Source organism: Trichinella spiralis (assembly GCF_000181795.1).
Source record: "Trichinella spiralis strain ISS 195 chromosome Unknown Scfld2, whole genome shotgun sequence".
Classification (NCBI taxonomy): domain Eukaryota; kingdom Metazoa; phylum Nematoda; class Enoplea; order Trichinellida; family Trichinellidae; genus Trichinella; species Trichinella spiralis.
In genome coordinates this window covers 4,750,379-4,770,957 of record NW_003526941.1, presented here as the reverse complement: position 1 = coordinate 4,770,957, position 20,579 = coordinate 4,750,379, and the positions used below count along the sequence as shown (strand labels likewise).

General features: G+C 36.2%; 6 protein-coding genes across 6 annotated transcripts; 2 read left to right on the top strand and 4 right to left on the bottom strand.

The window, feature by feature from the left end:
• Positions 1-75: 75 nt before the first annotated feature.
• On the bottom strand, positions 76-1,936 carry Tsp_03569 (putative protein kinase domain protein). Its single transcript, XM_003379872.1, has 2 exons — positions 1,169-1,936; positions 76-924 (listed from the first exon to the last, which is right to left on the bottom strand). The coding sequence occupies exons 1-2, from the start codon at positions 1,934-1,936 to the stop codon at positions 76-78; spliced, it is 1,617 nt and encodes a 538-aa protein (XP_003379920.1).
• A 3,080-nt stretch (positions 1,937-5,016) lies between these two features.
• Positions 5,017-6,298, top strand: Tsp_03568 (thymidylate synthase). Its single transcript, XM_003379871.1, has 6 exons — positions 5,017-5,104; positions 5,165-5,292; positions 5,349-5,699; positions 5,752-5,852; positions 5,906-6,052; positions 6,132-6,298. Exons 1-6 carry the CDS (start codon positions 5,046-5,048, stop codon positions 6,267-6,269), a joined length of 924 nt encoding a protein of 307 aa, XP_003379919.1. The 5' UTR covers positions 5,017-5,045; the 3' UTR covers positions 6,270-6,298.
• An 897-nt stretch (positions 6,299-7,195) lies between these two features.
• Tsp_03567 (cystinosin) lies at positions 7,196-9,138 on the bottom strand. The gene is made up of 10 exons (XM_003379870.1): positions 8,984-9,138; positions 8,727-8,921; positions 8,530-8,670; positions 8,352-8,451; positions 8,185-8,288; positions 7,943-8,127; positions 7,762-7,875; positions 7,567-7,715; positions 7,318-7,407; positions 7,196-7,255 (listed from the first exon to the last, which is right to left on the bottom strand). The coding sequence occupies exons 1-10, from the start codon at positions 9,136-9,138 to the stop codon at positions 7,196-7,198; spliced, it is 1,293 nt and encodes a 430-aa protein (XP_003379918.1).
• A 4-nt stretch (positions 9,139-9,142) lies between these two features.
• Positions 9,143-12,818, bottom strand: Tsp_03566 (putative chitin binding Peritrophin-A domain protein). The gene is given in 9 exon segments (XM_003379869.1): positions 9,143-9,167; positions 10,285-10,414; positions 10,465-10,950; positions 11,011-11,250; positions 11,312-11,551; positions 11,616-11,855; positions 11,869-12,141; positions 12,196-12,666; positions 12,737-12,818. The coding sequence occupies 9 exon segments, from the start codon at positions 12,816-12,818 to the stop codon at positions 9,143-9,145; spliced, it is 2,187 nt and encodes a 728-aa protein (XP_003379917.1).
• Positions 12,819-13,179: 361 nt separating this feature from the next.
• On the top strand, positions 13,180-17,849 carry Tsp_03565 (conserved hypothetical protein). Its single transcript, XM_003379868.1, has 19 exons — positions 13,180-13,244; positions 13,658-13,718; positions 13,927-14,083; positions 14,151-14,290; positions 14,341-14,434; positions 14,491-14,754; positions 14,822-14,898; positions 14,977-15,254; positions 15,483-15,672; positions 15,773-15,902; positions 16,025-16,091; positions 16,146-16,261; positions 16,353-16,552; positions 16,633-16,786; positions 16,859-17,054; positions 17,115-17,184; positions 17,298-17,453; positions 17,528-17,667; positions 17,729-17,849. The coding sequence occupies exons 1-19, from the start codon at positions 13,180-13,182 to the stop codon at positions 17,847-17,849; spliced, it is 2,676 nt and encodes an 891-aa protein (XP_003379916.1).
• A 1,441-nt stretch (positions 17,850-19,290) lies between these two features.
• On the bottom strand, positions 19,291-20,358 carry Tsp_03564 (LIM/homeobox protein Lhx3). Its single transcript, XM_003379867.1, has 5 exons — positions 20,351-20,358; positions 20,112-20,317; positions 19,883-20,034; positions 19,655-19,830; positions 19,291-19,537 (listed from the first exon to the last, which is right to left on the bottom strand). Exons 1-5 carry the CDS (start codon positions 20,356-20,358, stop codon positions 19,291-19,293), a joined length of 789 nt encoding a protein of 262 aa, XP_003379915.1.
• Between the last annotated feature and the right edge of the window lie 221 nt (positions 20,359-20,579).

Below are 20,579 nucleotides of genomic sequence, written 5' to 3'. Positions count from 1 at the left end.
ATATTATACATGTAGAGAGAGAGAGCATAATAATTATAGATAATTAGGAAAAAAACAAACAAAATAAAATAAATTTCAGGGTGCCATGAAATCTCCAATCAGCGGTGCCAGATCGTCGATGGTTTTTCGGACGCGAAGCGCCGTCAGACGAGCCGACGGATTCGGCATCCAACATTCGCGCATCAGTTTCGTCATCGTTACCAACGGGGCCGAATCTTTCCACCGGCTAGGCAGTGGTGGACGTTGGTTTTCCAGTAGAACGCAACGAAGCATGTCGTCCAACGTCGGGTCGGCCGGCACTTGGTCGTAATAGGGCAATTCGCAAGGGTCCGGCTTGTCGCCGGTTCGTCGGCAAATTTCCCACAATATCAAGCCGAGCGAATAAATATCCGCCCGGCGGTAGCTGTCGAAATGGTTGGGATTCAGCGTGTCGCCCAGCACTTCGGGAGCCAAATAGCGCAACGTGCCGGTCTTTTTGTTCTGCGGAATGTCCAATTCCTGAGTTTTGGCAAAATACCGTACCGCCAGACCAAGATCCGCAATCACGCAGCTGTTGTCGCTGCGCACTAGCACGTTCCTCGTTTTCAAATCCCGGTGGGCAACGGCCGGCTTGTCGCTGGTACCGCAAATTTCGCTGTGCAAAAAGGCCAATCCGTTGGCCAGACTGCGCGCCAGACGGGCCATCAGGCGCAAATCCAACGTTGTGCTCATCAACAAGTCGAACAATGAGCCCTTTTTGTGATAATCCGTAATTAGCCACAACTGCAACGCCATGCCGCCGTCCTTGTTGTCGGCGGCGATGAAGCCGAGCAAATTTTCATGACGCAACATTGTCGTCTTGTACACTTCCATCTCGCGCAGCCAAGATTGTTCATCGGTCGAGGCAAAAATTTTCACTGCCACATTTTCTCCCTTGAACAATCCCTGCAGAAAAACGAAAATTAATAATATTAATAACAAGCACACTTTGTGTGTGTCTGATGGAAGCACAGCAAAAACGTTGCACAGCAACGCTGCAATGATCAAATTTCTTGTTTGAATGAAAAATTAATTAATCAACTCTCACATTAATCGAAAAAGAAAAGAAATAAACATATTTAAATTTTCATCAATCAATCGAATTATATATATATATATATATATATATATATATATATATATTCGTTACCTGCCAGACTTCGCCGTATCGTCCTCGGCCAATAACTTTGACCAGGGTCACTTGGCGAGCTATGGTCACCGGGACGAGCATCGGCACGCCCGATCCAGAACCGCTGGTCGTCGCCGGCTGACCGCTGTCCAAATCGTGCAACATCTGCTGAATGCCGTGGACATCTTTGGCGGCGATCAACGGATCCCTGGGCTCGTCGTCCAAATTCGTGGCCGACACGGGCTTGCCGTTTTGCCTGCCACGCCGGCACCGCATCGCCGCGTACAACAAGCACAGGCTGAATACTACCGCCAAACTGGGAATGACCACCGGCTGCCAGTTCCACCCCACAGCGGTCCAAGCGTTCGCGGAACCCAAATCCGCCAAAGGCAGACCAGTGGCCGAATCGGCCGGGGCCGGCTTTTGCAATGCGACGTGCAAATCGGCCGCGCAGAACGAATAATTCCGACAACAGCCGATCGCGTGCAAATGACGCTGATGGCGGTGGACCCGGCAGCCCATCGGCTGTTCAGGTGGAAGCCACAGTTCTTCGCTGATGCAGTCGTATTCGACGACAAGATCGCCGCCCTCGTCTTCGGGCTGGTGTTCATTTTTCAAAGAGACCACTTTCATACAACCGCCGTACGTTTTGCACACTTGTATATTGGGACCATCTTCATCCATACCGCAACCTGGTCGAGTGCAATTGCAATAAATGGCCGAACGTAGGCCAGGCAGTGCCAATGAAGGGCAAGCAGAAAATGCCAACAACAAAACAACCACTAGCATTTTCGTCATTATTATTTATATCCTGAAATGAAGAAACGGATAAATCATTTTTAAACACCACCGAGTCAAATTAATTATTATATTATTTACACGCTAATCCTCATCAAAACGACACTGCCAACTGTTCCAAACTAACTAGTGTTACTGGAAAATGTTTCTCACACACACACACACACACACCAATCAAAAAAAAGACTCGACTAGATTGCGATTAACAAATAATTTCACATGGAAATATCATACTTTTTCGATTTTTTAAATTTTACAACACAAATCGAAAAAAATTTTTTCTTTATCCACTGAAAACGACATTAAATACAATGTTTTTTTGAACAAAAACTCTTTTTAAAAATATTATCAAACTCTACAAAAACAAATTTGGTTTTACAATAATTCAACTTTATAAAATCTTCCACAATATTCAAACCAAATACTACGCTTACAAAACGATAAACAGAATCGAGCTTTTTTTTTCCTCAAAATTTTCTTCAAAAATATAATCGATTTTTTCAAGAAAACACATGCAACTTATCAATAAATGTTCTTTTTAATAAATATAAAGAGGTGATTAAATTTTCAGAAAAAAAATTATTGAATTCTAAACTGAAAAGTAGGGGAAAAAAACGACTAATTAAAAACTGCTTCATTTCGTATTCATCATCATTGGGTAGAAAAAGTCGAAAAATCTTCACCTAGATATGAACAACACCGTTCATGTCATCATCACTCTACTGGTGAAAGAATAAGCGAAGCAAATTAGGAAAATGAATCGCAAACGCAATTAATGATTGAAATGAAAAATCTAAGGCATCTCATAACCAATATCAGAAACGGCAAAACTGGTTTCGCGCAAATTGAAATCGACCAATAAAAAAGATGCCCGCTTCAATGCACAGTCGTTGAAGGTGGATCTCATTGGATCATTCGCATCCGACTGGCAAAGAAACGATGAAAATATCTCACGTCAAAAAGCAAAATCGACAAAAGAAATGTCAATCTCATCCGAAATAAAAATTAAACTATTTTTATTAATTAAACTAAAAAACAAAAGCTGTTTTCTTTTTTTTGAATTAAATAAAATACGCAATGGAAAATTCAAACAAAAATGTTTCATCACGAAAATTATCTCAATTGTTATCTTAAAACAATAATATGAACATACCCAGCTAATACAGTACACTGAGGATAAATAGGGGGGGGGGGGGAGGAGAGAGGAAAAAAAACAACGCTCATTGACCTTTTTCTTACCTGAGATATCAGCGGCTAGTAAATGTTTCAAAATAACTGCTCGACGACGACAAAATCCACTTGCTTTTGCATGCAGCCGAAAATGTGTCCCGTTTATCCGAAGTTGCTTTCTGCAAAACTTCAATAAACATTTAATTGACATTCAATAAAAACAACTTTTCAAACAATGCAAATAATGCCAATTTAATCTTCAATAAAATCAACTTAAAAATAAACTGTCCCTTAAATTTTAATAATAAAAATAAATCAAATAAACAACTAAAATGAGGTGCAATAACAACAACATGTCATTATTAACGGAAAAAGATAAGCATTATCTAATTAATGCACCGCACAATGGCGAAGCCAAATAACTGAACGAAAACGAAAAGAAAAACCAATTACCACAAGTTTTATCATAAATGTCAAAATAATATTGAAAATGAAAAAAAAACTTTTTATTGCAACAAAATTTTAAACCAATAATTGAAAAATGTACAAAGCACTAAAAGTGCCAACAATTGTCATGGGAAGAAAAAAAAAGAACTTCACTATCATTGTTTTTCTACTTTTAGAAAATTTGCATACTGAAAATGCAAAACATTGAAATACTTACTGCACGCTGCGAAGATTTACATCATAAACCGACAGGTTGGATAATTTTAATAAATTCGGCGTGAAACGAGAACACAATAAGATTACTGTAGAATTCTCAAGTGTATCGAACTGTTAAATAGAGCATGTAAAATGTATAAACTATATAAAAATAATACAAAAAACAGCTTTTAATTTAGTTTTTATCATATTTTAAGAAAAAACGTATGTTTAAAACTTTCTTTTATTCTAAACAAGAAAAAGCATTTTCAAACAATTTTCAACATAACTTGCCAGCAACGTGATAGAATAATTTTAAAAATTTTCATTAATGTTTTAAAAATAATACATTTTATACCACACATCAGCTGCTACTTAAAATTTATCCAAAGTTTGGAAATTTCCAAAAAATAAAAATGAAAATGCAGTCTTACTGTAATGCAGTTGCATCTTCATAATGGAAAAAATTGATTTTAATTATACATTCGATATGGCTTTATATCGAATTATATTAATTAACTTAGAGATTAACTAAAATGTTTTTCTCTTAAATTTATTCTCTATATGAACAGTCGCTCTAAATAATGAAGGTTGAATTGAATACGGAAGCAGATTTTATATTCATAAAAAACAGTTCTAACTTTAATTTTTTCGGTAACTAGATAAAATAAACCAATAAATTTGGCAACAACTTTTGAAATTTTTAAGCAAGTTCAATTTTTAAACATTCAATTCAGTTGTCCACTGTTTTGACTTTCTCACAAGCTACTGAGTTACATTTGGTATACATGAAAAAAGTTCATTACAAACTACATAAAATTATAATCTTTCATTTGCTATACTTCCATGTATATATATTTTCGAGATTTTTCAATTTCGATGGTCACAAAAATGAGCAACTCGTCAGTGCTTTGTGGAAAGTAGATGAACTCATTTGTTTGCTGTCGTTCGACCTAGAACAATAATCTCTTTCTTTTCTGACTATAATTCGCTTCTTCCTATCAAGCGGCTTATGTCGATAAAACTATTTCATTCCATAATACCAATCTACGAATAACAAACAACAAACTGCAAAGAGCTACAGTCGACAACACACATCTATCGGAAAGTCCACATCGAATGCACACCCACTATGACAAAAGCTACTATTTTACTGTACTTAGTAATATGCAAGTTTTATACTAAAAATCAACGTATATACGATTGATTATAGTCGACGATTGTTCGACCCTAGTTCTTCTAGTTGTCTTACAGTATTTGCATACTTGAATTTATAGATATTTATACAATGACAGAAACTGTTCACAAATTAGATACTAATTCAACATCTCAGGATGATTACGTGAAGTTCGTTTATTAATTCATTCAACATTATGAAGTTATTTTGTTAACTGTAAACATATTTAGTCAGGAGGAACTGAATTATTTGAATCAACTGAAGGACATAATTGATCACGGTGTTCGTAAAAACGATCGTACTGGAATCGGAACATTGTCAACTTTTGGAACGCAGTCTCGGTATTGCCTTCGAGATGGTAGCAGATTTTTAAACTGAAATTTAATTTCAGTCGATGAGAAATGTTATTTGCAGATATTTTTCCGCTTCTTACAACAAAACGCGTCTTTTGGAGAGGAGTGGTCGAAGAACTGCTTTGGTTCATCAGTGGAAGCACCAATGCTAAACAGCTTTCAGAGAAGAATGTCAACATTTGGGATGGAAATTCTTCCAGAGAATTCCTAGACAGTAGAGGACTGTACAATTATGAAGAAGGTGATTTGGGGCCTGTTTATGGTTTCCAATGGCGCCACTTTGGATGCCCGTATTCATCGATGACGGCCGATTATAAAGGAAAAGGCTACGATCAATTACAACAGTGTATTAAAATGATTCGTGAAGAACCGGAAAGTCGACGAATCATCATGACCGCATGGAATCCCTGTGGTTAGTTTGATGGAAAATTTATGTATGCATTCTGTTGATTTCTCTTTTTCAGATTTAGAGAAAGTCGCTTTGCCACCTTGTCACTGTTTCGTCCAATTTTACGTTGCTGATGGGGAGCTATCTTGTCAAATGTATCAACGAAGTGCAGATATGGTATTCTTCTTTTCACATGTTTAAACTTGTTTACCTTGTAAAATAATATTCAGGGATTGGGAGTGCCGTTTAACATTGCCAGCTATTCTTTACTGACACGTATGATAGCCCACATTACTTCACTGAAGCCAGGGTTTTTCATACATACAATCGGAGATGCGCATGTCTACTTAACACATGTTGACGCTTTGAAAGTTCAAGTAAAAATGAAAATAATATGCTTATTTTTAAACTTTTCGAAAGTATGTAAAATTATTTAATTCATTAATGTCTGTTTAGATGGAAAGAAAACCAAGACCGTTTCCGAAGCTGAAAATTTTAAGAAATGTGGAAAATATTGATGATTTTCGGGCTGAAGACTTTGAATTAATTAATTATAAACCATATCCAAAAATATCAATGCCTATGGCTGTGTGATCAATTGAAAAGAAATAAAATTTCATGGTATTTCCATTCACGAGTGAAATTAATTAAATAATACATGGCCATATTTTAAAATAATATAATTTGATAAATGAAATTAACATGCACATGATCAAATTTGTGGAAATTTATTATCCGAACAAAAACTATGATACTGTAGAAAAAATGGACACAACGTTATCATACTGTGGCAGTTGCAGTGAAAAGAATTATAATGATGAGTTTCATAGTTTATCAAATAATAATATGCATCAATAAAGTTATTATCAACGACAAGATTTAAGTTTCAAAAAATTCTACTCTCATAAATTAGATAATCGAATTGTTGAAAATTATACTTAATTTTCAACATTTGAAACTGTGCACAATTAATATTAGTCTATGTTGAATTCGTTTAAATTTTATTGTTCTTATACTTTTTGTGCTTGTTAAATTTTCAATGGGAGAATCTTCGAAACAATTAAAAGAGCGTTTGGAACTAGAAATACTTAAGCTTCAAAACATCCAGAATGGTGTTACATTTTAGCTTATGAAGTTTGTATTTTTTTCTTAATAAATGTTTTCTTTTTTTGTGCAGATATTAAAAAGCAGGCTCGTATTCGACAGCAAGTTGAAACACAGTACACAGAAAATCATTTTGCTTTAGAGGTAAATGGCATTTTTAAATTTACTTTCTGAATGCGTTGAACATTATGAATTAGCTTTTTTTACGTGATTTTAATTTCAAATTGAATCTGTAATCATAAATGCTAAAAATTATCAGATTTCAAGCCCATTCGTTTGTATCTTTTGTTGGTATATGGTAATGTTTGTATCACTGTTGATAAATTTGATATCAAATGAGTGCTGTTCTGGATAAACTACTTCAGTAACGTTTTGTTGATTGTTGCAGGAACTGAATTTACTCACTGATCAGACACTCATATACAAAATGATTGGTCCTGTACTTGTGAAGCATAGCTTGGCAGAAGCGAAGGGTACTATCATTAAGAGACTTGAATTTATTGAACAGGAAAAGTATGATTTAAAAAAGCGAAAATACATTAATACATTTACAGCATGAATGCATGTTCATTGTTTTGCAGAAAACGCTTAGACGATGCTCTAGAGAAGGCGAAGAACGAAGTAGTGGCTCAGAAAGATAAAATTAATTTTCTTCAAAATCAACTATCCAGTACAACGGCAGAATGATTTTTGTGAATAAGTTTGTAATTAAACAATTTTTTTATTCAATTCGACTCCAATTTTTGAGAAAGTGAAAATTAATTAGTATTTATTAATATTTTTCAACTTGACTATCTTCGGACTCCTCGGATATGTCCATTTCGTGGTAGTTGCGGTAGAGTGCATATCGCTGAACGAAAAATACAATATCGAAACAAATGGAAAACAAGCCGAGACCAAATTTCGTGAAATCGCCAAACAATTGGCTCCAATCGTCTGAAAATTGCATATTTGTAAAATAGTTTGAACATCATTCACATACTTGTATTGTAAGCGAATACAATCATTTGAAACATGCTACCCACACCGCCGGTGAAATCGAGAAAAATTGACCCAATGCTAAAGCCTTCAGTATTTTTTCTTCTGTAATTAAGCACTGCCTATATATATTTTTTAAAATATATCAAATTACAAAATCATATCTGTACATGTAGTTGAATAACCTGTGGAATGTATTTCAATATTGAGATGGCCAGTTTGACGTAGGACAGAACGGAGACGAACCACAGCCAAGTGATCACTCGCACAGCGGCCAGCAGCAGAGTTATCAACGCTGAACCCCAAAATGCGACCAGCAAAATCAAGCAAAAGTTGCTCAATTTTTGACCACCGCGCTGGAATAGTTTCGCTTAATTAAACTGATGTGAAAAAAAAATTCTCAATTTTTACCTCATAAAAAAAACACTGTCCAATGGTCAGTACGGTTGCAAAGAAGGCGTGCAGAGCGAACGCGACATCCTGAATCAACACTGGATTGACACTGTTCGGATATTGTTCCAAGTATTCGGTCTGAACAGATGAAAAAGCACTATTGTTTGTTGAAAACAAGCAGAAACGACAAACCATACTTACTTGAACCAATGGTGAAAAATACAACGAACAATTGTAGGATGCGTAGAACAAAAAACCGGTGATGTTCAACGCCAAAAAATCGAAATTCAAACCGATCACACTGAACAGATGCAATCAACAAGTGTAATTTATGATTAATAAAAAAGTTAAAATTAAATAAATATTCACTGTTGTTCACCTCTTGCGTCTAAAGTTCAAAAATATCTGCGGCCAAAATGAGATCGTCCACGCGGTGAAATATATCCAGCCGAGCACGTCCAACAATACATTGAGCTGCTCTAACCGATAAACGGTTATTAAAATAACCGACTCTTTCAAACTGAACAAACAAAATTATGCAAAAACAAAACAGCAAAAAGTATCTAGCTAACTTACCTATCCAACGAGATGCATTGTTCAGCAGTACGATTTTCACGTACAGCCACGCTGGCTTTCAACGCATTCGCTGTGAAGCCGATTGAATAAATTTCCTGCGATTTTGCTGGAATTTGAAATGCAGTTTTATTCAACGTGATCGATTTTGGATCTTGCTGTTCAAAAGAGACATTGTAAACTTCTGCAGACGGTTGGCTAAATCGAAATAATAATTACAATTTGCATAAATATGAATTTGTAAAAATCGGTACTATTACCTCAGTTGAACAGTGAAAAATGATGCACTGCCCAACGGTACGTTGGCAACATTTGGCTGAAATTTCAAATGCAAACACGGCACATCTTCCTGTTCACCACTGCTCAAATTCCAATAGATCAATGTGAAAATGACAAGAAACGTTAATATGCGCATGATTTTAAAATACTTCACCAAAGTAGATACTAAAAGAATATAACATAATAAATTTGGTATATTTCAGAAAAGGAAAAAAGTCGCGCGACAAAAAAAACAATCTTATCATGTGAGAGTGAAGAAAAGCGATTTTTCCCATCAAAGTGCTTTTAAAATCATGCCAATGTACAACATTTCACAATAAGACTGCCTGCTATAAAATATAATGTCAGTTTATTCAATTTAATGAAGTAACCTTCAAGAAGAAAGATTATTTTCCTGTCATTTATTTTATTCAATTCTAACATTAATCTTTACAATGACTGTATTTCTTCAAATACAAAATTATCAAGCTGAATCAACTGATCCGATGAACAGTATGCAGAAATATTCAAGTTAAATATTGAAATGTTTGCTCAGTCGATCAGGATTAATAACTTCTGATTAATTTAAAAACAAAATACATACTTTTCCAAAAAAAGAGGCTAATAAATGATTCATTCGTCGAAATGCAATATCATTATTTCCATATTTTACAGAAAAAATATCAGATTTATAAATATTAAAAAATGCAAAGTTGCATTTAATGTGAAAATATTCAGCTTACCGATAAACTGTTACTTGTATGACAAAACGTAAAAGAAAACATTTCACATCAAATTGATAAGAAAGCAACAACTAATCATTCATTCCAGTTGGAAAGAGCAAACAGAGCAAAGTTGTTTGAAATATAAATTTGGTTATCAGTTCATTTTATTCAAATTCTAGTCGGCATAAATTCATTAACATATAAAACTAACTTGATTTTTAAAGGGAAAAGCATTCTTTTTCTGTTACACAAGCTATTATCATTTTTCGCTATCATTTTAGTATCCAACTCGAATTAAACAACTTCATCATATTGAATGAATGGATTGATTGACAATTTCTCCACTAGAGAACTTTTTCATTTTCTCAGCAAACATTCAACAAATTTTCCAACGTTTATTAATGAAGCATATGAACGTGTGTTACCATAAGTAATTGAAATAATAGAAATTTTTCGATTAGCATCAAACGCAAATTTCAGAAAAAAACATGGGAATGACACATTACAACTTGAGCAGCATTTATGTGCATTTAATCTTGCGTCTGTAGTTGCATAGTTTCAATTTCGGATCGTAAAACAATCCATAAGGGCACATCATAAGCAGTGGCCTGGCACCGGAGCAAACGTAGAATATATTGCTTGGACAAGGATTACGAACATCAGCATACCGTCCATCCACCAGGTGAGTACAATTAAAATGTGCCACTTCTACAGTATTTCACATATGACAATTAAGTTTGAATATTTCAAAAAAATACCGTAATATATTTTACCAAAACTTGTCGTAGAGTTTGAAATTTGAGGAAGTGGTGTTGTAGTGCGCCGACCACCACATTCGGGGATGTAATATGCGTGATTGCATTCGTCCATTTCTTTGTCGTATTTCAAACCGGCCGGACATTCAATCAAAACTGACATTTCATCAATGCAGCTGAGGAACGCTTGTTCACAAACGCCCATAGGGTAATTGGTGCTTGGTTTTCCAGTGCAATCGAAGAAGTTTTGCTTTCTGCTATCTATATGATGCGTGGTTGTGGTCGGCACTGTTGTCGTTCTGGGTTTGTTGCTGCACGCTGGCACATTGTCATATCCGAAACACTGCAACAGTTCTGGATCGAAGAACGTAGTTGATGGACAGCGTCGTCTTGTTGCTACACCGCTGCTGCAGGAGAAAAATTCTTTACTACACTTATAACGTTGGTCGGGATAATCTCCATTTGGCAATAAACGACAATCGAATGGCACTTTAAGTTAATTAACAACATATCAATTGATGCAATTCAAAGTATTGTTTGTTTGTTTACCAACTTCCGGTTTCACCGTTGTCGTCTTGATTGTCGGTGTTGTTGTTTTCTTCACCCCTGTACATTCGTAAATTTCTTCGAGACGATCGCACATCTGTGATTCTGGATTGAAGAACAAATTTTCCGGACACTGGTATTGATATGTATGACCGTTACTGCATTGATAGTAAACTGGCGAACAAGGAACGCTTGGATTCATGTAAATGCCACTTTGCTTGTCTGCGCAGTTGAACAGAGGCTCTGCAGAAGCGAAAATACACTCAACAATCATACCTGACATGCAAAAAGTACTGTACGCTACGTGGAGTCGTCGGCTGTCGGCTGGTCGATGTGATCGTTTCTGTGCTGACCACTACGCCGGTGCAGGCGAATATTGTACCATAAGTGGTGCAGAATTGTTGGTCGGGATCATAAAATAAACCTGTCGGACATTTCAGTTCAAACGCTACTGATCCGGAGCAAACGTAGTAATAATTTGAACAAGCATTGGTCAAAGTTGGATACAAACCATCTGGCAGTGTGGAACAGTCGAAACCAACTGCTGAAATCGAATAGAAAATGAAAATCGGTGAGCAATAATAATTATTTAATCAAAAATGATAAACGTTTTCGTTTTGGTGTAGTTGTGGATATTGTCGAAGGCGTTGTGGTTTTTCGTTTTCCAGAGCAAGCGAAAACGTCGTCGAAACGATGACATTGCGTGGTTTCGACGTCGAAATAAAGCCTCTCAGGACAGCTCAAGAACGCCCCGATGCCGGCCGTGCAACTGTAAAATATACTACTGCAATGATTGTTCGGATCGCTGTAAAGTCCATCTTTCAGATTTTCACATTCAATTGGCAGTTCTGCAAAATTGACTTTCTTCAACTGAATCTAAGAATAAGAGAGAATCTTGCTTGCTTGGCGTCGTTCTGTACGGTCTGGGCGTGGTTGTTGTACGACGTATGCCAGTACAAGCGTACGTTTCTTGCGGTGCTTGACAAGACTGGGTTTCCACGTCGAAAACTAAACTGTTTTCACAGTGCAGCAGTCTTGCAAAATCGCCGGTACAAGCATAATACACGGAACTGCACGGATTTCGCGCGTCGTCGTAAAAGCCATCTTCTTTACCGTAGCAGTCGAAATCCACGGCTGAAAATTCAACACATACTGTAAATTTGTGACATGGGGTGTTGGCTCACAAACGTGGTAACGTGGGCCAAGTTTCCGTTTTGAATTTGTAAGTGATTCCGGGCGATGGACCAACGCAGGAGGCGACGAAGTTGAAATAATTACAAGCCAACTCTTTTGGATCGAAGTAAAGATCTGATGGGCATTTTCGAACAACACCACGACCATCGGCTAGGCACGAATAATACTGTTTGCTGCAGCTTTGCGGTTTCAGCGGACGATCGCCCGGCGGAAAGCCTTCGCATTCCACTGGATACACTGGGACGTCAGTTACAAGGACTGGGATGCTCGTCGTGGTCGGAGCCACGCCTCCGCATTCTGGGATATGGCCAGCTGCCATGCAACGGTTGGATTTGGGCTCGTAAACTTGCGTTTCCGGACAACTGTAGACAAAGCTTCGACCGGAGCTGCAAGCCAAATAAGTATGCGAACAAGCTTGTATCGCGTGATTGCCATCTGGCAACTGTAGACAACGATCATCCACTGCTGAAGAGAGAAAAATTATATTTTTATTTCAAAAATTCTGTTTTCTTTTCTAGATCAATGTTTAATATACTTTTGATGTTGGTAATATTTTCATGATAGTCAACATTCTGTGCTATACAGAATGTGGACAAAAGCAATACAAGAAGCCACATGTTCACCGCTATGTGGACTCACGACAAATTGAAACGCTTTTACAATTACTTTGCGCTTAAGTAGAATTTTCTGCTCATCAAAGCAAGGTAATTATATTTAAATTTTATACAATAAATAAATTTGCATGGTCTTATTTCAGAACAATGCCAAAGGAACATGCATACGCTTATTAGTGCTGTGTTTGAAATTGTACAAAAGTTGAAATAAAATTGTTGTCTTTCATTGCCGCTTATAATTTTAGCTGAAAACAAATTTTTTTCTCAAAACAACACATTTCATTATTCATTTATCACTTTACAGAAAACTTTTGTGTTCGACACCATGGTGTTGAACATTTCATTTCTGACAAATTCGTGAAATATGCATGCGTGTAATATTACATGGAAAACTTTGACCTGTTTAATCCAAAACGCATGCACTAAACGGTAAAAGAAAAGCATAGCAGTCAAATGGCGATTTTCAAACAAGTGTACACGTTTCACACAGTTCAAGTCCCATCGCTACAGTAATGTTGTGGAAAGTGTTCATAATTTTTGAATTCACTTTTGAATAATCTTATAAAAATTGTACAGCCTTTTATACATTTTAGAAATAAATTTTATTATATTTTCTTGTAATCAAAAATTACCTTTTCTTTTGACATTCATAAAAAAAACCGCTTTAAACGCATTTTTATCATAAATTTCTTTTTAAAATAAACACCACACCATAACAGATTTTCAGTTGTTCATTCACATTATTGGTATTACTGTTATTGCATCCTTGAGTTTTGAAAAAATTTAAAAAGTTGAACGTGAAAATTTATAATTACAGTAAATATTAATACTGTAATATTCAGAAATGTGAAATTTTATCTGTCATTTCATGCAGAACGCCTTAAAGATCAAATATATTTTCAAGTAATTGAAATTTTAACATTTTTTTATAGAATAGATATTTGTTTTCTATTAATTTGTATAAATGTGTTCTGTCTTTTTATTGTTTTATGCATATTTGTATGCACGCGTTTTGCTTGTTGTGGACAATAGTTTATTTTTCAAGTTTACGTTTTTGTATATATATATATATATATATATATATTGAAATTTGAAATTATTTGTTTTTCAGATGTTCAGAAAGAGCGTAGCAAAGGGTCTGCGGAAAAAAGTACGTGGAAGTGATTCGGAAGGTAGCAATGATGGGAATGAAATTTCTGCAAGTACGTCGATTTCAAATGTCGTACCAGTATGCAGCAATTTGTTGAGTTTTGCCGAAGAGGAAGAAGGTATTTTCATTTTACTTTATCTTAATTAAATTTTTTGTAAGGAAGTGATTTTGATTGCTATTTTTAGCATCCAATGCTCTGTTCAAGAGTAAGAAACCGACGCGATTGCACAAGCTTTCTCGTCGCGGTGAATTATCTACAAAAAAAGCAGTTGAAAAGAAAAAAGAAACTGTCGTGCAGAAAGAACCAGATTCATCAGAACAACAAGTAAAAAAGGCATTTTTTTAAATTTTATAATTACTGTTGTTGTTGTTTAGTCTTCAGTTGAGCATCCTCAGGTTCATCCTTTTCGAGTTGTCGATGTCACTAAAGATTACAATGAAGCTACTGAATTTTCCAAAATTGTTTCCGGTATTCTTTTTTTTCTTTTTCAAAATATTTATATTACAAAAAAACTCTGTCCCAAGGTGGTCTCATTCCTGACGCCAAAGTGATTCACATGGCAAGAAAGCGACGGGAAGCTGCCCGAGAAGAAAGCACTTTTTCGGCCGAATTTATACCGCTGGACGACACGCAGAGATACCGCAACGAGAAGAGTCGACTGATTCGTGAAGACGACGAAGATGACGATTCAGAAGACGAAAAATGCCAATTTTATTCGCGCAATGAAAATGAAAATGAACGTCTGCGGCGTGAAGTCGAGGCGAATTTTGCCGAAGTTGAACATGGTGGTGAGTTTGAAATTTTATTCCCATATGATAATTTGGTTGTAATGAATTTTGTCGGTTGTTATGAAAGATTCACCTGATGAAAGAGACGACGAATTGGAAATCTGGGAAATGGAACAAATTCGAAAAGGTGTATCCGTTAGCGTTGTACGTTGTTGTTCGAAATGATGATTGCTGATTTTATAAAATCAAATTTTTTTTTGTTTTGCAAATTTCAACGAAAAGATTGCACAATATCACCGAAAACGTGCAGTCACAATGCCGGAAAATTGTTCCCAATTTGGTCGGGCAGATTTAATCAGTGAAACTTTGGAAGAGTACGTGAACATGCCTCAGCCGATGGATTTGGAAGTGAAATCTTCGGAATTGCACGTTGAACAGCCGTTGGCGTTGCAGAAACGAAATTATGGTTCGTTGTTTGTTCAATTTGACGAAGAGGCTTCACAACGGCCATTCGTCGGGAAAAGTAATTTTGAGAGCATTCATTCGAAGATTAAGGAAAAGTAAGCTAAAGGATTTTATTTTCCATTTCAACAGCCCCACAACAAACTTCCCACTGCACATAGACAGGATGAAAATGAGCAACGTTGAATATATTTTTATTCACTTTTATTTTATTTATTCATTTTTTGCATTACATGTTTATTTATTTGTTTATTTTGTTATACTGATGAAAGTTGACATCAGTTGTTGTTGTTGTTGTTGTTGTTGTTATTGTTTGTGATTTTCAGGCTCGAAGAATTTAAGGAGACAGAGCAGCAACGGATGAAATCACTTCATTCTACCAGACAGCATCGGGAAGAACAGCAAGAAATTTGTGAAAAATTGTCCGAACAAAAACCAATACTGATGGAACAGTACAATTTTTTCATAACGTTACGTTCTTATATTGTTGATCTTCTCGACTGCCTGGACGAGAAGGTTCTTCCGCTTTTTTTCCACTTTATCCGAAGACATTTCAGAAAGCAAATAAGATTGTTGTTGTTTATTGTTTGTTTGTTTTTATTTTTATTTTGTTTAGGTGCCAATGATTGATGCGTTGAACAAAGAAGCGATTGCATTGATGCACAAAAGAATGATATTTTTCAAGCATCGTCGGGAAATTGACGTCCAAGATCAGCATCGCGATTGTCTTATCGCCCTAGGCAGCAGTATGAAATCCATTTTTCTCTGTGTACTTTAAACAGTTTATATACTGTTCGCGATGCATTACTTTTTTGGGTGAATTTGATTTCATGAGGTGTTATTAATTTTTTTTTTCAATTTCATTCAGGTCTTCCTTCTGCCAATTTACAAGAATCGGAAAAGTTGACTCGTGTAGCGGAACGTGAAGCCAGACGGTTTGAGAAAATTGTCCAATTTATTTAAATTTATACATGCATGTATATTTGTAGAACTCGAAGAAGATTGGCAAGAGAACGAGCGGTTGTTTCGTTGACCCACCACGACGGTATGTCAAGCGACGACGAAGAACCTAGCCGATGCGTTGTTGACTTTTCTCAGTTGATGAGTATGCAGTGAATTGAAATAATTATTAATCTGAATGAATATTTATTAAGGAAGGATTTTACATTTTGTTTTTTTCTTTTATTTTATTATAGTGGAATGCAAGGAAAAAGCGAATGGTATATTTGATGATGTTGCTGATGAATTCAAGTCGATTGAAGCCGTCTGCGAACGTTTTTCCACTTGGACGGACAATTTTCCGGCCACATATTCGAAATGTTTCGGCAATTTGTGTTTGCCTAAATTGGCCTCACCGTTCGTTCAGCAGGAGATGATTGGCTGGACACCGACAGAGGTTGATTTGTTGTTTTATTTGTGAAATTCAAATTTTTGGATTCATTCCGTTGGAATGAAAATGACTAAATAAATTTTCAGGATGGAATGCAACCGTTGGAATCGTTCGTATGGTTCCGACGGTTGGTGGGTTTCGGCTACAAAGCCGGAGCTGAACACAACCAAGCGGACGAATTGGATGTAATTTACATAGTTCCGAATGTTGTTTTGAAAGTTGTTTGTCCACTTTTGACGGGTATTTGTTGTTTTCTTTTTCGAATTTTTCCATTATTCAGTAAATAAATATTTGTTCCAATTGATTTGGCAGAATTGGTGAACAAAGTTTGGGATCCAACTTCTGGAAAACAGACCCGACGCTTGGTGGACTTTTTGGACAATCTGTTCACAAATTATCCCACGCTGACGCCCGAAAGTGGACAAGTGGGCTCGTTGGTCGACGCTGTTTACCGCCGTATGGACGAGACCATTTCGACCGAATTGTTCACACCTATATTTCCAAAAACGTATTTTATTCAGTGTTGCTGAATTCAGTTTTTGGAGTTTTTTATTTTAAATTTTTCTAGCATGTCAGACGGGAAACAGATTCAATTGGTGCTGAATTTTTGTGAACGCCAATTTTGGTTTGGTGTAAAGGTAAGTGGAATTTTATTAGTACTAGTTAGTAGCAGTAGCATGTTTATTATTACGTTGTTTGATTTGTATAATTGTTTATTCGTAATAAATTGTAATCTTCTGTTATGATTAAGGTGCTAGAAAATGTTGTAACTTTGCGTTCAGTGCTTTCTGAAAGTGCGGTGAAAGCATTGGCACTGCCTCGGGTTCTCAATTCTCACCTTCTGGTCAGTTTGAACACTGTCTGTGGCAATAACAGCGATGCGCAGATTTTTCAAAAAGCAGATGCGGTAATATCAGTTTTTGTTGTTGTTCGCTTCGACAACTTTGTCTTTGGTCGTTTTATGCAAATTTATTTTTACAGATTGCCAAACTGCTTCCCGACAGTTGGTTGTCAGAACTTGGCAAAGAGACAACCGATGCCGTGTATGATTCGTTTTGCAGAACGATGGTTCAATTGGCTGAACGATTAATGAAAGCGGATCAAAATAATTCCAAGCAGCAGTAGGTTTATTATTATTATTATTGTGTATTAATTTTCAATTATTTCTCAACTTTGTGTTAGGGAATTGTTGAAAAAAACAAATCATTTGTTGAAACGTTTTCGAATGCATCATCACGTTGAAACGTATGCATTGGGCAACGATTTGGAAAGAGAATTTTACAACGAGCCGTTGTCATATTGAAAAATTAATAATAATAATAATGAACGAAATTGTAGAAAAATATCCCAATAACTGACGACGTATTTGCAAAGGGAGTGTGATGATGTGGAAGTTTTAATTCGTTTCTTTTGCATTTCAAACAAATAAATTTGTTACACTGCATGCACATTGTTTGAGAATATTAAAAAACAAATTTTTTAATGCGATTTAATATTTTTGAGTAAATTGCTTTCTGTATAATATTGTTGATAATAAAGGTTGAATATTTTGATTTTATTCTCTTTATCATTATACTGTATGCCGATTAAAACAAGTGAATTGTGAAAAAAAATTTAAAATAAATAAATGCATTGTGTGAATGAAATGTAAAAATAGATCAGTTAGAATAAAGTTGACTTTTAAAAATTGAATACTGTCGATCTGTTATAATTGAACCGTAAAAGGTGAAACTTGTTGATAAACAGCGAAACTTGTTGCCCGTTTGAATAGAATAAAGTGGTCAGTTTTGGTGAAAGCAGTTCATTTGTCAACATGTTTGTCAAATTGCTGCCTGTAATAATAATTGGCCTGTTCTCCACTACTGTACTGCAAGTCGAAATGTTCAGATTGAAACGGTAAATAAAAAAGAAATTAGCATAATTAATTTGAATATTTTTCCCACGATTCCAGATGGCAAGATACGGGCGATTATGGTATCAGTGATCGATTGAACAGATCGTCGGTTCGAATTTTGCGTCATTTGTTGTTGAAATTCAACGATGGACCTTTCCCGCGCAAAGTTGCCCAATACAACAGCAGACAACCGTTTCCCAGGTACAATCGTGACTATTGGATTGGTGAACGATATTATTCTCTGGTGAGTTGAGTTGACGGAAAAAGAAAAAAAAACAATTCTGTTGAAATTAAAAAGTAATTATGGTTTAAATTTTACATTTAATAATCCAGGATCCGACTAGTCTGTTGATGGATCGAACGAAATGCTCATATCCGATTCCAGAAGATATTAATGTCTTTTACGAGGACAATGAACGTGTCAATGAAATTGTTTTCCAGTAAGTGAAAATGTTTAATGTTGAACATTTGTTGATTTTTTCTTGTTTTTTTTTCAGATGTTTCAAATATCAAGAAATTTGCTGTGGTGAAATGGACTGTTGTTTAGTGGATGAAAATGGTCACGTACGTCCACGATTTCCAGATAATTTCGAATAATAATAATATTATTATTCGGTTTCTTTTTCGATTGTCAATTATTATTGAAATAAAACACAAAACTATTTTTAACATCAAAACTATACATTTCAATAAGTAGGTTGTTTGTTTTATTTTTCTTTTCTAGATGTTGAACTGTTGTTGAATAAGTCAAGTTCAAATTGGTGATGATTTTTTTTGAATTTATAAAAAATTCAAAGTAAGTTTTGTGTGTGTGATTTTTATTAATTTTTTTTTGAATTTAAAATTCAAATCAAATATAGTGTCGACTAGTGGCGCCACTCAGCGGGGGTCTCACTTCACCAGCCGCCGTGTAGGGGGACAGTAACAAGGTGTGCGGCGGCTGGTTGTTCGGCGGATACATGCCTACAGTAATCTGGGCGGGCATCGTCGCCGTGCACTGAAGGCTGCGCTGTTCGTTGTCCGAGTTGTCGGCACGAATTGGCGTCGCTTGTTGGTGGTAATTTTCACTTTTGCCCAAACCGAGCGACGGCGTTTCACTGCACAATTTCGTATCGAATGGTTCTTCTGAATCAGTCGATGGAAATTTAAATTTCAACAGATAAACAATTAATTAATTAATTAATTAATTAATCAATTAACCATTGTATTCAGACAAGCTGCAGTTGTCTTCAGAAGAGGCAAGTTCAAAGGATTCGTCGCTTTCGTTGTTGAACGTTGTTCCACTGCTGCTTTGTCGACCAGTTTTCGACAAACAGTGGCCCCACTTGCTACCACGATTGTTGTCTTTTTTCATTCGTTTCTCTTTTGCCCGACGATTTTGAAACCACACCTGAAACGGTGGAATTTTTCACTTTATGCAAATTTCCACAAAACTTGCCCACCTGCACTACACGCATGTCGAGACCGGTGTCCAGGGCGAGTCGTTCGCGAACGTGTCGTGCCGGTTTCGGCGACAACTGATAAGCATGCTTCAACGTTTCGAGCTGTTTGGCTGAAATGGTCGTTCTGGGACGTTTGTTGGAATTGTCAAAATCTTAAACAAAAAAATGAAACAGTCCAAAATTTTGGATATACCACTGACTGAAAAATGTAAAAATACACCTCACCTACCTTTGTTTTTGGTAATGTCGAAGTCACCTTTGCAGACAATTTTCCCATCGCTGGGCATCAGGTAGAATTCGTCTCCGGTTTTCATTTCACGCTCGCAGACCGCGCATTTGAAACACTGCAAATGGTAGACGTGGTCGTGAGCTTTCCGTACCACCGCCTGGGGCAGTATACCTTCTTTGCAGCCCGAACACTTGGTACCGAATCTTCTGGAAATGGGAAAGTGGAAATGAAAACCAAACATTCGCATAATGGAATTTGAAAATGAAACCTGAAAAAATCTTTTTTACAGTAGACGACCGCGTCTCGTGCATAGCATTTGTCGTGCAATTTTTCCTTGCATTCGGCGCACTGCAAACAACGGGCGTGGTATTCACGGTCGAGCACTTTGAAAATGAACCGATCCAAAATTGGCTGTTCACAAGCGGCGCAATTGGCAAATTTTACTGGAAAATGAAAAAAAACGTTTTT